General features: G+C 38.6%; 1 protein-coding gene and 1 long non-coding RNA gene across 10 annotated transcripts in view; one reads left to right on the top strand and one right to left on the bottom strand.

The window, feature by feature from the left end:
- ITPR1 (inositol 1,4,5-trisphosphate receptor type 1) overlaps positions 1 to 3272 on the top strand; it is a 331871-nt gene extending 328599 nt beyond the window's left edge. For all 7 annotated transcript variants that reach the window (XM_047746291.1, XM_047746284.1, XM_047746265.1 and 4 more), the window contains one exon: positions 1954 to 3272. In XM_047746291.1, the coding sequence (XP_047602247.1) occupies positions 1954 to 2040 (87 nt within the window). In that variant the 3' untranslated portion in view covers positions 2041 to 3272. The remainder of the gene's footprint in view (positions 1 to 1953) is intronic.
- Positions 1 to 15254, bottom strand: part of LOC125109386 (uncharacterized) — a 40999-nt gene that overhangs the window by 13771 nt on the left and 11974 nt on the right. For all 3 annotated transcript variants that reach the window (XR_007130212.1, XR_007130215.1, XR_007130211.1), the window contains exons 2-3: positions 4042 to 4227; positions 3404 to 3616 (exon numbers count right to left, since the gene is read on the bottom strand). This is a non-coding gene — a long non-coding RNA (uncharacterized LOC125109386). The remainder of the gene's footprint in view (positions 1 to 3403; positions 3617 to 4041; positions 4228 to 15254) is intronic.

Here is a 15254-nt window from a genome sequence, read left to right as displayed (position 1 = left end):
TGTTTAAGAGAATGACTGAATAGCCAACAGATTGAAAGTTAAAAGCGGACTGAACCAACAGGCATGAACATATGCAAACATAAAAGGTCATCTCAAATGGAAGTAGTTATTTATAGAAAAATTACAGCAAGGGTTTAATAGCCAACTTTGACAGTTGAAAGACCTCAGTAACTTTAAATGAAAGTGCCTAAATAAAGTAGCCTTCAATAGTGGTTGACCCCCCCAGGATTCCTAAATCCATTAGAATGCTTGAGATTGTTAAACTTTGTGAAGTTTTGTTAGATTCCCTCTCAGGGTTAGCTGCCAAGGGAAGAGAGAGTGTGTTTGTGTGTGCGTGTGTGTGTCCATCCGTGTGTCTGTCAGTTGGGGAAGGGAGGAGGATCTGAGTGAAGTATCCAAAGTATTAGGTAGTAAGATTAATGAATACAGATTATATTTTAATCTAATTGTGCATTCATCCCACATGTCAAATTAGGTTCTCTTTTCTCAGCTGAATCTGTTAAGTATAGTGTAGTGTGTAACACTTACTTAAAAGACTGTCATTCATCTAAGGAAACTTCAGAGGCTAGCTGGAATATCCTAATTCTTTATAAAAAGCTACCTTTTGGAAATACTCCTTGTAAATTCTCTTCTAAATTATAACAGAAGGCATTTCACAGGAGCCTAAAAATAGTATGTTGATTTAAAAGAAAACTGCCATGTTTTGAGCAAGTAACAACTTTAAAACTGAACCTAGGTAAGCTATTCTTGTTTTATGTTCTCTCAGGATATTTTGTACCAAAAATTAGTCCAAGGGAAAAGTGAGACTTAAGCAACCACTATGTGACACTCTCCCAAAAAGTTTACATATATCTGTTCAATTCTCCACCTATGAGATAGGAATTATCATCCTAATTGTGAGTGAGGAAACAGACTCTGAGAAGCTAAATAACACAGAACCATAAGGAAATGGGTCTGATTCCAAGGTCCACGTTCTTTTTACCAGGATACATTAATTCTTGTCTGATTTTAGGAAACCAAAAATCTACATGCAGGACCTAACACCACTTGTAGACAGCAATTTTATCTAACGTATATTTCATTATAGCCTTTTTATCTTAATTGGCTTAAATGCCCAGCATCAAATCCAGAGCTAGGACCAACTGGTTAAGAAAAATAATAATGTGGAACATTAAATGTACCCTAAAATATCTAGAACAGAGCTCCTACCCATCAATATGAAAAGTGATTTGGTTCAGCAGCCAAATGAATAGTAACAACCTCTTATTTGGGGTTTTGCAAGCACTTTTTCATTTGACCACTTTTGGGAAATGGTCTGTCCTGACCTTAATCAGTCTTGTGTCTGTGGATGGCAAAGAACAGACCCCACTGAGTGCCTAGAGCATTGTTTATAACATTTAGTCACTCTGGATCTCACTAGCATGTGAGGACATTCCTCATTTTCCTCAAGGTGCTACATCATTTTTTTTTTTCCTCTCAAACCTCTCAAAATTACTCTGGAATCACTGAGAAATGGAATCGAGACCCCCTGAAGACCATGGACATAGTCCCTCTCAAACCTAGGATTCTAAACACCCTGCTTCTCTTGATAGTTTGGTATGCTGTTCCCACCACACAAAGCCACCATTTCCAATGAGCCTTTAAATCATTTGGAAATGGATTTGGGAAACAATCAAGAATCCTGTGCTTTTATCGTTTTTTGTTTCTTTATGAAACAAATAGTAAGCAATACTTCTGAATGCCACATTGCATGACTAGGTCACCGAATTCCCCATTCTGCCTAGGAAGATGTCCCTTTTGAAGTTCTGAGTGTTTGATTTAGTGACGGTACACTATTTGTAGAAAGTGGGTTTCAGTATAAACCATAACCACAGAGGTAAATCTATGGTTCAGTATATGATCTGACGTACAGGAAGTGTCTGGGTCTAATGATGAAACTTTTTAACTTTCCAGATGACAGAACAAAGGAAGCAGAAACAAAGAATTGGTCTTCTAGGACATCCTCCTCATATGAATGTCAACCCACAGCAACCAGCATAAGCAAATGAAATAAAGAAAACTCCTGTAACTTTTATAATTATTATTAGTGTGGGTATGGCTACTTAGTTCTGATTCACCCACAAAGATGACATTAATCCCTAGTACATTTGTAAATAATCAGTTTTATACTGTATGTATATGATTGCTACTCTAAAGGTTTGGATATACGTATTGTATTAGAATTGTTGGCATGATGAAATTTCATTTGTGCCAAAAATATTAAAAATGCCTTTTTTGGAAGGACTAAAGAAAGCACCTGATTTGCACTTGAACCAGATTATAAAGTATACAACCTGTATTTTGTATTTAAAACTAGAATAGCCAGTATTTATGTTTTTTATAAAACTGTGCAATACGAATTATGCAATCACAATGAATTTGTAACTCCTGAGTGTCCGAAGGGAGCGCGCGTCTTTGAAGCCGGTGTGTGAATACTGTGTAATACATGGTTAAATATCAAACGATGCTGCTGCCACAATCCTAGGACTAGTGCGTTTCCAGCCCCTGGGCATTTCGTACCATATACTTATCTGTGGTGATACTGTTCTCGTTGCTAGTGGCATTAGTGCCTCTGATAGTGACAGTGCTCCAAGTCAGCATTCATCTTAAGAAAAGCAACTTTAGTTTCAAAGATAATTTTAAGCTTCTGAACTGATCATTTAAACTTTAAGTAAGAGAGCTAAATTAGAAGCTCAGACTTTAGCTTGTGAAGTTAATGAATTTTTGAAAGGTAAATTTTTAAGCAACATTTGGAATAAATGCATACTGCTGGCCAATCAGTGTCCTCTCCAAGGTGAATTTTGGTGTCACAGGATAAAGAAATGAATAATTGATGGTGTCTAGATTATCTAGTCCAAACAGTAGAGTTGATTTTTTTTTTCTTCATCTGAACCAACATGCTACAGTAGCTAAGTATTTAAACTATATACATCCATATAAAGATGAAATATGAGCTATCCCATTAGAACTCATAGTTGAACACTGACATGTTATTCTTGTGAAAGAGCCACGTTTTGGTTTTAGTTCCTTGTCACATGATTTCTTTCCTTGATGGATGAAAAGTATGAAAAACTTTTATATCTGTTGCCTAGTTTTGTACATGGATCTCATTTTACAAGAGAATCTCTCTGCCAAAAAAAAAAAGTTTAAAATGTACTGAAAGCAGAGTTCTGAAGTGAGTAAAGTTTGTAAATGCATATATGAAAATAAATATTTAATGATGCAGAACAATATACAGTGGCGGACTAGTGGCTTTCAGTTCAGCATTTCTTTGTGTCTTAACAGCTGTTCCAATGACATTTTCTTTGGGGCCAATTTAAAGTGCACCTGGTTTGGTTACCAGATTCATTCAGAAAATGCTTACCTGATTAGCAAGAACGCTGAGGAGATCTACTTCAACAAATATCAGGGAGTGTTTAATACGATGTTCATTCATTCGTTCTTCTAGACGAGTGGCTGCCCAGCACACTGTCCCGAGCAGTGAGCACCAGGGCCTGCCGAGGGAAAGTCAGGGTGGACTCTGCTGAGGCTCTGGCTGCCTGGGCTTTCCCAGCACTGGGGGGCTCTGACTTGCTGTCTGCAAATAAAACAGTTGCCGGTTGTTTTCCTTCGTGTCCAGTGTTTGGAGGCCTTCCGCAAGACAGTCAGAAATATTTCACAGAGCTAACTCGTCTATCCAAAGGTAGTAAAACTTGTTCCCTCCTCAAAGCAATGCCCTCCTGCCCGCCCATTTGTTCTTTTAACACTAATTCTCTCTGTGCTTTGGTAAATACACATAATTACCACCCAATGTTGGGAACTAGGTCAGGACTGAGTTCCAGTTAAATGACTAGTTTCATAACCAATGCTTCTACATTATAAATTTGATAACTAAAAAAAAAAGAATAATTTTCCAGTCAATGCAGTGTATCTCCACAAACTGTTTCTGTAATAAGGCAGGCCCAAGATAGACACAGACTTGAACCAGGGAACACGGGTGCAGTCTCGGCTGAAGCCCCCCACCTGTGCCTGAGCCAGCAGGGACTTGCTCCTCCTCGGGTTTCTCTTTGATCTCATGCTGCCCGGCACAGCGTGGCAGTATGTGTGGTTTGTCTCCCCATTCCCATCCAGCTCACTGGAGAGTTGTGCACGGACATGTCCGGGTTGCAGCGTTTACAAGTTTGTCATGTTTCATCTGAATCCTGTCACCTAAGATAGAAATCTTCATTCAATTTGCCAGCTTCAGCAGAAAATAAATGGAATTGGAATGCCACTCCACCCTGTATGTGGCAGATCCTACTCTTGGAGTTTGGGTGTGAACACAAAGCTTGTATAATTGAAACATAAAATCTGAAGTTAAAACTTCTATAGCCTTTGATGTGTAATTGTGATTTCACCTTTCTCCAGACATTGCTTTTTCAAACACTTCTATTTCAAGGGTGGACATCCACATCACCTTCAAAGCTGCCTGGTATCAGGCTAAGTAAAAGACGTGGTAATAGAGTGCTAATATGCAAGAAAGTCTTTCTGGCTTTATTTAATTTTAAAAGTTTGCTGTAGCACCAATCCAAATTTCAAGATTTTACCAAATTCCTTAACTAAACCATTTGTTAAATCAAAGGATCTGGGGAATTCCATTCCACTTTTCTAACATTTATAATATCCTACCCTTTGCTTCTTCTGTATATAAACCTCGTGCTCGCTTCGGCAGCACATATACTTCTGTATATAAACCTGTGTACTGATAAACCTTCTTTTCCTCTTCTACTCTTCACTGGGTCCTAAAGCTTTAAATGCTTTTCATCCCGTACAATTTTTTCTTAGTACTACATCTGTCTCTAGTCACCCCACACACATACAAAATACAACTTCTTTTATTTCATTCTTTAAAAATTTGATTCAACTTAATTGGTTTGTTTCCAAGTTCATGCTTCTTATTCATTGTTCTGCACTCAGCCAATTTTTTTTATTTGGTTGTACTTTCTGAAAATGGATTGCTTGATTTGGGTCCTGTAAAAACTGCTCTTTCATCCTGTTTAAATATTTCCTAACATAAATTATATAGCAAGCATACTTTATTTCTGGAAGCTAACCAACACAGTCTATGCAGTAGAGCAAACTAAACGAAGCTTTACTTATGTGCTAGTGGGAAATTATCAAGATCTTCACAGTAAACTAAGGAATTAACCTGTTAAAAATTCAATTCTAGACTTCTCTATCCTCCTACTGAGGATGGTCTACTATCCTCCTACTGAGTATGATAATGCATGAATGAGAAATAGCCTGGAAGTTTTTGACAGTTATTTTAAGGCTGACTTCTGGGCTGCATAGATGGAAATTTACTCCTTCAAAAAAATACAAAAGGGACATAAATACAGACTTCTAGAAGTAGAGCTAGTTTTTGCTAAAATAATGCTTTTACAGATTTTAAAGAACAAAATAGGTGACCGATAGAAGTTATAAATTATATGACCATAAAAGTCACTTTTATATAAGACAGGATATTACAAAGGGCTCCTACAGAAGGCTCTTGAGACAATATGCTGTATCTACCAAACCAAACAGCAGGAGTGAAACTAATTTCAAAGATAAGACATTAAGACTTAGAGGGGTGCTTGGCTGGCTCTGGCAGTAGAGCATGTGACCTGTGATCTCTGGGTCATGAGTTCGAGCCCCACGTTGGGGATAGAGAGTACCTTAAGGAAAAAAGGGAGGAAAAAAAGAAATTGAGACTTAGAGAGGCAAAGCAATTGGCCTAAGGACTCAGGTCCAGAATAAACAAGGTCTCCGGACTTAGCCAAATCCAGAGAGCATTCTTCCCACTTGCTACCGGTCTTCCAGAATGGGGCTGTGATATCTCAGGAGAAATCAGTTTCCTACAACAGTTCTCCCTTCACAGAAAGTTCTTAGGGAGAATACCACTTTGTTCTAAGATGCAAACTGATTTTTTTTTTTTTTTTTACAAATCTACTTTTATAAGGGATCTACAAATTAGAAAGCACTGAATGTGAAGACTTTGTCAAGACTGAAAACTGTGGCAAAGATGAGCAGCTCCTAAAATCTCTTTTACAATTACCAATCTCATACAGTACTTCTTAACTGCGTTTTTCAACAGGAGACTCTATTCTCTCAATGAAGGTGGCTTCCTCCTAGTGAAAACATTCAGATATAGGTGACTGGCATCCTATCCTACCACAGAAGTAGGTGTTTATTAGCAAACCCCGCTCTGCTCTTGCTCAGTATACTGATAATTTGCTAACAATCAACTAGAGTGTTGGAAAACCCCCATAAAGATTTCAATTTTACAGAAAGTACCCAAAATTCCACCAGTTTTGCATCACAAAGTAGTGGTTTAAGTGAAGTTTTGAGTAAAATGCCATGTGTGTGGTTTTTGTGGGTGGTTGCAGCTCAAAACGACTATTAGGCCTCATTGGTTACCTACAGGGGAGAGCTATGATGGCAATTATAAATTAAGACAATTATGATTATTGTAACTTTTTTTTCCCTTTGGCATTATATACCACATTGGTAATTCTTGCAACCTAAAGGCAATTCAGAGCCATAACTAGCTTTTAAGTCTGGACCCCAAAACCGGCCAAAATAAAGAAAATTAAAAGGTTGATCCCTAGTGTGTTTTGACATGTGGTCAACTTCCAACAATGCTTATTGACTATGGGTTCTCCAGGCGCTGGTATTTTAAACTCATTTGGTAAAACAAATCTCTAGCTTACTAGGGGTACCACATTTTAAAAAGAAAAAATTACTAAAGGAGAAGCTTAAAATACTTTAAGGTCATGACAAACCAGTGTGAAAGAGAATCCTAACACCTAGAAGTGAAACTGCATCATCCACCCAGTCTGGAAAGAAAAAAGAAAGCTGAAAACCACTATAGAATAAGAATGCAGAGTTTGAGAAAACCCCTAAGGTGAATTGTGAACAACAACAACAAGAAAAAGAGCCCCCACAACATAAGAAGTGCATACTGTATGCAAGAACCACTAATGGAAAGAGTTCGCCAGCATTTCTGTAATTACCTCACAAAAAAATGGTTAGTCCCAGGTCAAGAATGGAACTTTCAACAATTCAGGGATTTAATTGTTCACTCCAGAACTCAAGTTATTTAATCCTTTTTCATATGCTTGTCAGCTACAGCATCTCCAAGTCTTGTCAGAAGCTTTCTGTAAAAGTTCTCCAGAAGAACAACAATTGAGATTTGGTACGAAACTGGGACAAGGAGCCCAAAAGCACAAAAGGCTTGGGGGCTAAGCAGTAACTTACTTCAGAACCCACACGGCAGAACAGTGGCATGAAAGGAACAAAGACCTTGAAGTTGGTTGAGAGTCTTCATACCAGCTCTGCCACTTCAGTGCTATGACTTTGAGCAAGTCCTTTAATCACTGTAATTGTCACACCCCATCTAAAGAATGGACATCACCACTTACTTCTTTGGGCAGTAATGAGCAATAAAGACAAAACATGTCAAGAGTCTATACATATATCCAATACATGCTCTTACCCATTTATCTGCAACATAACCACTTCTTCTTTCTCATACCTATCCACAATCTCAGCCAAATATTAAATGACCAAAGCTGCTTTCTGTTCCTAATAAATGGGCCAGATATTACTGTAGGATCCTAAATCCTCATGTTTGAACATGGCATGTTGGGGTCATATTGAGTCATTTTTTAAAACTGTATCTCTAACATCTCTAACATCCAAATTATAACATCTGAACTGAATTTATACAGAAAGAAAACTACCACAGCTTATGACTTCCAGATAATTATTCTCATATTTGTGATCAGTGTTGAATTCAAATCTGACTTTTCAAAATATTCTTCATGGAAAGATGTTTTATCTTCTAGAGGATGATATGTTTTCTTAGTTTATGAAATGCTTTCTTTTTTTTTAGGATTTTATTTATTTTTATTATTTGAAAGCAAGAGCAGGGTGAAGGGCAGAGAGAGAAGCAGACTCCTGGCTGAGCAGGAAGCCCGACATGGAGTTGATCCCAGGACCCTGGGATCATGACCAGAGCCGAAGGCAGACACTTAAACAACTGAGCCACCCAGGTGCCCTGTTTATGAAACCTACATTTTCATTTATACCTCCTAACCCTGTTCAGTAGATTATTATCCCTGTCATCTGCATGGTTCTCAATTACTCTGTCATTTAACATGCAAATGCATATTTTAGACCATATCTCACATAACGGTGGATAGCCCAGCACTCCTGAGGATCCTAGGAAGGGTGCTTATAAGTTCCTAATGATTCCTTGTCACTCCTGATCCTAAACCCCAAATGCAACCTGATGCTCATCATCTCCCCTCTATTTCACATCACCCCCACTGCTGACATAGCCTGCTCTACTCTTGTCTCCATTAACATCTGGGTATCATGCAAGCAGATCTTCATGGGGGGGGGGGGGAGATTCTAACAGCAAATAGGAAACTACTTAAAATTGAGAATCAGACATCAAAACCCACACCCCTTTCTTCTCTGCCACTGGAGGAGCAACTTCTCATGTCTACCCTACTGCTAGGGCCCACTCTCTTTCCTGACCAAACAAAAGCATAATTAAAAAGTTCCCTCCAGGGGTGCCTGGGTGGCTCAGTGGGTTAAGCCTCTGCCTTCAGCTCAGGTCATGATCTCAAGGTCCTGGGATCGAGCCCCGAATCGGGCTCTCTGCTCAGCAGGGAGCCTGCTTCTCCCGGCCCCCCGCCCGCCTGCCTCTCTGCCTACTTGTGACCTCTGTCAAATAAATAAAATCTTTAAAAAAAAAAAAAAAAAGTTCCCTCCAGGGGCACCTGGGTGGCTCAGTCATTAAGCATCTGCCTTCAGCTCAGGTCATGATCCTGGGGTACTGGGATCAAGCCCTGCATCAGGCTCCCTGCTCAGTATAAGCCTGCTTCTCCCTCCCATTCCCCCTGCTTGTGTTCCCTCTCTCACTGTGTCTATCAAATAAAATTTTTTTTTTTAAATCTTAAAGAAAAAATTCCCTCCAGTCTCGGTTAAAAACAAAAATTCTTTTTTTTTAAAGGAGTCACATTTTTTTTTTTTTTAGATTTTATTTTATTTATTTATTTATTTGACAGACAGAGATCACAAGTAGGCAGAGAGGCAGGCAGAGAGAGAGGAAGGGAAGCAGGCTCCCCGCTTGAGCAGGGAGCCCGATGCGGGGCTTGATCCCAGGACCCTGAGACCATGACCTGAGCCAAAGGCAGAGGCTTAACCCACTGAGCCACCTAGGTGCCCCTAAAAACAAAAATTCTTGTTTCTTTACCATGCAGAGCAATTTTAGCCCCCAGGTCCCAACCACTCCTATCTAAATTAGCTCTTTACCTTGACCAAACCAAACCAACCAACAAACAAAAAACGTTAATTCCATTGTCCTTAGCTTCCAACTCAAAGATCAACCAGTGTTTTAAGCTTTTTTTTCCCCTTCCTGATACATCCCTATCTTAAAGAAGAAAAAATCATTTTAGAAAGGTTAAGTGATATGGCCCAACTAGAACCTGGGACCTAGGATTCCAGGGCAGATCATGTGATCTTACCCACTCTCTTCTCTTTGCCGCTGCTTCACTCTGCTAGGTGCAGTCCTGCTGATAAGGTGCTGGGGCCTCCCCTTCTTCCCTGCCCACCTGTCTGGGGAAAACCTGTACCAGCTAAAAATTCTACAAGACACAAAAGAATGTAAAAGTTAAGGGTCATGGCTGCACTAGTTCATTTCTATATCATGGATCCCTAGCATAGTACCTGTCAAAGGTATTCTACACAATGACTGGAGGGAAAATATTCTTTGCAAATCTCCACTTAATCTGCTCAAGGTTTTTGGAGCCAAGGCTAATTAGGAGTCTTTCAATGAAGAAGGAGTATCTAGTGGCCCAAAGGGAGTTACATATAGAACAATCAGTCACTACTCCTTTTGCTGCTACTTGACCCTTTAATCCTACAACTAATGATTAACTGTAATGCCTCTAGCTCCTACAGTCCTGCTTTATAACTCAAAACCATCTTCCACTGCTCCCTCTGAACAAGTGACCCCCATCTCTCCCCTCTTTGAATTCTTTAACAGGATAATGTGTAACTGTGTTGTCTTCCTGAAGACGTACAGACTCATGCGTACTCCAACGCTCCTCTCTCCACCACAGCCCCTTGTCTAACACTAAAAGACACCTTGCCTCCATAATCCGTGGAGGAACTGTAGCAGTTCTCAGACTGTCCACAAAGAGAACACAATTTAGGTAACAGAAGGAAGTTAGGGCCATTTTGGGTAGCGAAGAATTATGGTTCATTTACATATGAACATACAGACAACATGGATGACTCTCCAAAGCATTACATTAAACAAATGAAGTCAGAACTGAAAGGCTACATAATGTGTCTTTCCATGTATATGACATTCCGGAAAAACAAAACTACAGGGATAGAAATTAGATCAGCAGTTGCCAGATACAGGAGGTATGGGAAGGGATATATTACAAAGGGACACTAGGGAAATACACTGGGTAATGGAAAGATCTTTGGTGTGTTGGTAGTTATGACTACACAGGCTTCTCAAAATTCAAGAACTATAACCTAAAAGAAGTAAATTGTACTATATGTAAATTATACCCCAGTAAACTTGACTGAAAATATTTCTAAAAACTAATGGGGGGTAGTGGAGGAGAGATAAAAGGGTCAGATCCAAGAATTTGCATTTTTAATTTGCTCCCCAGATAATTCTGATGCAGGCTGTCCACAGTCCACAGGCTGAGAAGCACTGCTAATGTCTGGGCTGCATCACAGTACCTTTATTCTTTTTGGCACAGGCCATGTGCACACTTTTGGAACGGAGTTTCTTTTCACAGGGTTGAATAGGAGGGTCAGAGCAAAAGATATGCTCACTAGGGTGCCGGTAGGGCTGGCAGTGAGACTTCAAAAAAAAAAAAAAAAAGAAAGAAAGAAAAAAGGAAAAAAAAAGGTGTGCTGAGCACTACTTAAAAAAGAAATGTGTTTTATAACTTGCAAATGGAGCAGTCTTCTAGCTGCATTTGCTTTCTACCGCTGCCATAACAAATTAGCAAAAATTTAGTGGCTTAAACAACACAAATCATACTTCCAGTGGGTCTAAAATGGCTTGGCAGGGCTGCCATTGCTTCTAGAGGCCTTAGGGAAGAATCCATTTCCTTGCCTTTCTTGGCTTAGAAAGGCAGCCTGCATTCCCCCGTGGTGGTCTGCTCCCATCTTCAAAACCCGAAATGGCCAGTTGCATTTTCCCATTTCAAAATCCTTAACATAATCACATCTGCAAAATCCCTTTGCCATGTAATGTAACATATTCGCAGGGTTTGGGCAATAGGATGTGGACATCTTTAAGGGGGCTGTTACTCTGCCTACCATACACGCTTACACAGAGTCGAGACAAGTGCTTAGGTTTAAGATAAGAAAAGCAAATCACCCATCTGTTTACAGGCTTAACTGATTTGAATACAATTAGGAAGGTGCATTTTCTTATGGTCCAAACAGGCTGAAAAATCAGTTCATTAACATGATCGTAAAAACTGATAAAGCTACACAGGATTACCTAAGATGGTATGTTGCTTTCTCTTCACCTTCACTACTGATACCAGAAACTATAAAAGAGATGTGTTTGCTTTTTCAGACACACACACACATACATACACACACACACACACACACACACACATCTTATTTTCCTCAGTCTTACTTCTGAGCATTAGCACTTTAAAAATAAGATCCAGTGAGGGGCACCTGGGTGGCTCAGTCAGTTAAGCAACCAGCTTAACTGATTTCCACTCAGGTCAGGATCTCAGGATTCTGAGATTGAGCCCTGTTTGGGCTCTGCTGGGCATGGAGCCTGTTTGTGATTCTTTCTCCCTCTGCCTCTGTCCCACCTCCCCATCTATAAAGAAATAAGTAACACCCAATGAACTCAAAGAAAACAAAAGAAAAAAAAACTTCCCAGGCAATAAGCCTTAATGGGGGGAGGCGGGGAGCCAATGTATACCTGCAGAAGATAAGAAAATTTAAATAATATGACATCCATATCTCTTCTTTGGTGAGTGTCTATACAATCTCTTTTTCTTTGCTCACCTTTTTATTTCTTTTACTATTACTGAATTTTAAGTTTTGTTTTTTATAATCTGACTGCCAATTCTTTATCAAATATATGTTTTGCAAATATTTTTTCTCCCTGGTCTATGGCTTGTCTTTTTATTTCCTTAGCACAGCTTTCCAAAAATCTGAAGTTTTTAATTTTGACAAAACTCAATTTATCAACTTTTTTCTTTTGTGGCTCATGTTTTTTTGTGTCCTAAGAAATCTTCATCTAACTAAAATCCCAAATAGTTTTTTCCTATGTTTTCTTCCAGAACAGCAGTGTACAATAAAGCTTTCAGTGATGATGAAAATGTGCTATACTCCAAGCCTACCAATACACTAGCTATAGCTAACCACACATAGCTACTGAGGACTTGACATGTGGCTAGAACTAGGAACTGAATTTTAAAATTGTATTTAGTTTTAATTATTTAAATTTAAATAGCCACATGTAGCTACCATATGGACAGGAAGTTCTAGAAGTGTTATAGTTTTGATTTTACATTTTGGTCTATGATACATTTTGAGTTAATTTTTGTAAGTGTTTGAAGTATGGATCAGGGTTCATTTTTCAAAAATACGGACATCTAATTATTCTAGCACCATTTTGTGAAAAGACTATATTTTACTCCAATGAGTTATCTTGGCACCTGTGGCCATGTTTATGTCTTTTTCTGAACTCTACATTCTGTTCCATTGACCTATGTGCGTTTCCTTTCACCAGTATCACCCTGTCTTCATATATGGTCAACTGACCTTCAACAAGGGCACCCAGAATATACAATGGGGAAATGACAGTCTCTTCATCAAATGGTGCTGAGAAACCTGGACATCCAATTGCAAACAAATAAAACTGAATTCTTGTCTTACACCATACATGAAAATCAACTCAAATGGACTGAAAACTTAAATGTAAAACCTGAAACTGAAAAACTCTAAGGAAAAAAATCAGGGAAAAGCTTCATGACACTGGTCTTAGCAATGACTTCTGGAATATGACACCAAAAGGATAGGCAATAGATACAAAAACAGGCAAGATGGGACTACATCAAACTAAAAAGCTCCTATATAGCAAAAAGAACAATCAATAGACTAAAAAAGCAATCTATCAAAAGGGAGAAAATATTTGCAAATTTTTAAGGGATTAATATCCAAATATGTAAGGAACTCTTACAACTCAAAAGCAAAAAAACATAAATAATTTGATTAAAAATGGGCAAGAAATTTGAACGCTTTTCCAAAGAAGACATACAAATGGCCAATAAATATATGAAAAGATGCTCAACATTATTGGACATCAGGGAAATGCAAATCAAAAACACAGATAACACCTCACACTGGTTAAGATAGCCATTATTGAGAAAACAAAATTACAAGTATAGATAAGAATGTGGAAAAACTGGAACCCTGGAGCACTGCTGACGGAAATGTAAAATGGTACAGCCACTACAAAGAACAGTATGAAGGTTACTCAAAAAATATATAAAATGACCACATGAGGCACCAATCCCATTTCTGGGTATTAATCCAAAACAACTGGAGGCACCCAGGTGGCTCAGTTGGTTGAGTGTCTGCCTTTAGTTCAGGTCAAAATCTCAGGGTCCTGGAATGGAGCCCCATGTTGGGCTCTCTGCTCAGCAGGGAGTCTGCTTCTCCCTCTCCCTCTGTGCTCCTCTCTCTTAATAAATAAATAAAATCTTTGAAAAATTTCAAAAGAAGTGAAATCATGTTCTCAAAGAGATATCTGTGTTCCCAGACTTACTATAGCATTGTTCAGAATAACTAAGAGGTAGAAACTATCTAAATGTCTGTTGACAGATAAATGGATAAAGAAAATGTAGTATATACAAACAGGGGAATATAATTCAGCCATAAAAAAGGAAGGAAATCCTGTCATATGCCAGAAAATAGATGGAACTTGAGGACATTATGCTAAATGAAATAAGCCAGTCATAGGCAATTATTGCATGATTCCACTTATATGAGGTATCTAAACTAGTCAAAACTCATCAGAGCACAAAATACAATACTGTTGTCAAAGTCTATAAAGAGGTGGAAACAAGGAGCTGCTAATCAACAAGTATAAACTTCCAGCCATGCAGGATTGAAAAGTTCTAGAAAGGTGCTATACACTATACCTGCAGTTAATAATCTGTATTGTACACTTAATAATTTATTGAGGGTAGATCTCATGTTCTGTGTATGTTTTACCATAGGTTTAAAAATAATCGCACAGTCTTAACTACTATAACTTTATAGTAAGTCTTGAAATCAGGTAGTATGAGTCTTATAACTGCTTTTCTCTTTCAAAATTGTTCTGGCTGTAGTAAGTTCTTTGTTTCTCTATATAAATGTTAGAAATAGCCTGTTGAACCACATAAATATAAAGAATTATAAGAAGCCACTACAAAAATTATATGCCACAAAGTGGACAACCTAGAAAAAAATGGATAAATTGTTAGAAACATACAATTCTACAAGATTGAATTAGGAAAAAGTAGAAAATCTGAAAAGAAATTGGTAAAAAGTAATGAAATTAGGGGCACCTGGGTGGCTCAATGAGTTAAGCATCTGCTTTCAACTCAGATCATGATCCCAGGGTCCTGGGATCAAGCCCCATGTCAGGCTCTCTGCTCAGCAGGGAGCCTGCTTCTCCCTTGACCTCTGCCAGATGCTCCCCCTTCCTTGTGAACTCTGTCAAATAAATGAATAAAAATTTTTTTTTAAAAGTAATGAAATTAAATCAATAATCCAAAAACTCCCCAAAGGGTGCCTGGGTGGCTCAGTGGGTTAAGCCGCTGCCTTCGGCTCAGGTCATGATCTCAGGGTCCTGGGATCAAGTCCCACATTGGGCTCTCTGCTCAGCGGGGAGCCTGCTTCCCTTCCTCTCTCTCTGCCTGCCTCTCTGCCTACTTGTGATCTCTCTTTGTCAAATAAATAAATAAAATCTTAAAAAAAAAAAAAACTCCCCCAAAACAGAAGTCCAGGAAAAGATGGTTTCACAGGTAAATTCTACCAAACATTTTAATAAGTTAATACCTATTCTTTTCAAACCACTCTAAATAATTGAAGAGAAAGGAATGCTTCTAAATTCACTCTACAATGCTAGCATTACCCTGATAACAAAACCA

Source organism: Lutra lutra, chromosome 1 (assembly GCF_902655055.1).
Source record: "Lutra lutra chromosome 1, mLutLut1.2, whole genome shotgun sequence".
Lineage (NCBI taxonomy): Eukaryota > Metazoa > Chordata > Mammalia > Carnivora > Mustelidae > Lutra > Lutra lutra.
Note: the sequence above shows the minus strand (reverse complement) of the source record. Positions and strands in the feature narration are given on the sequence as shown.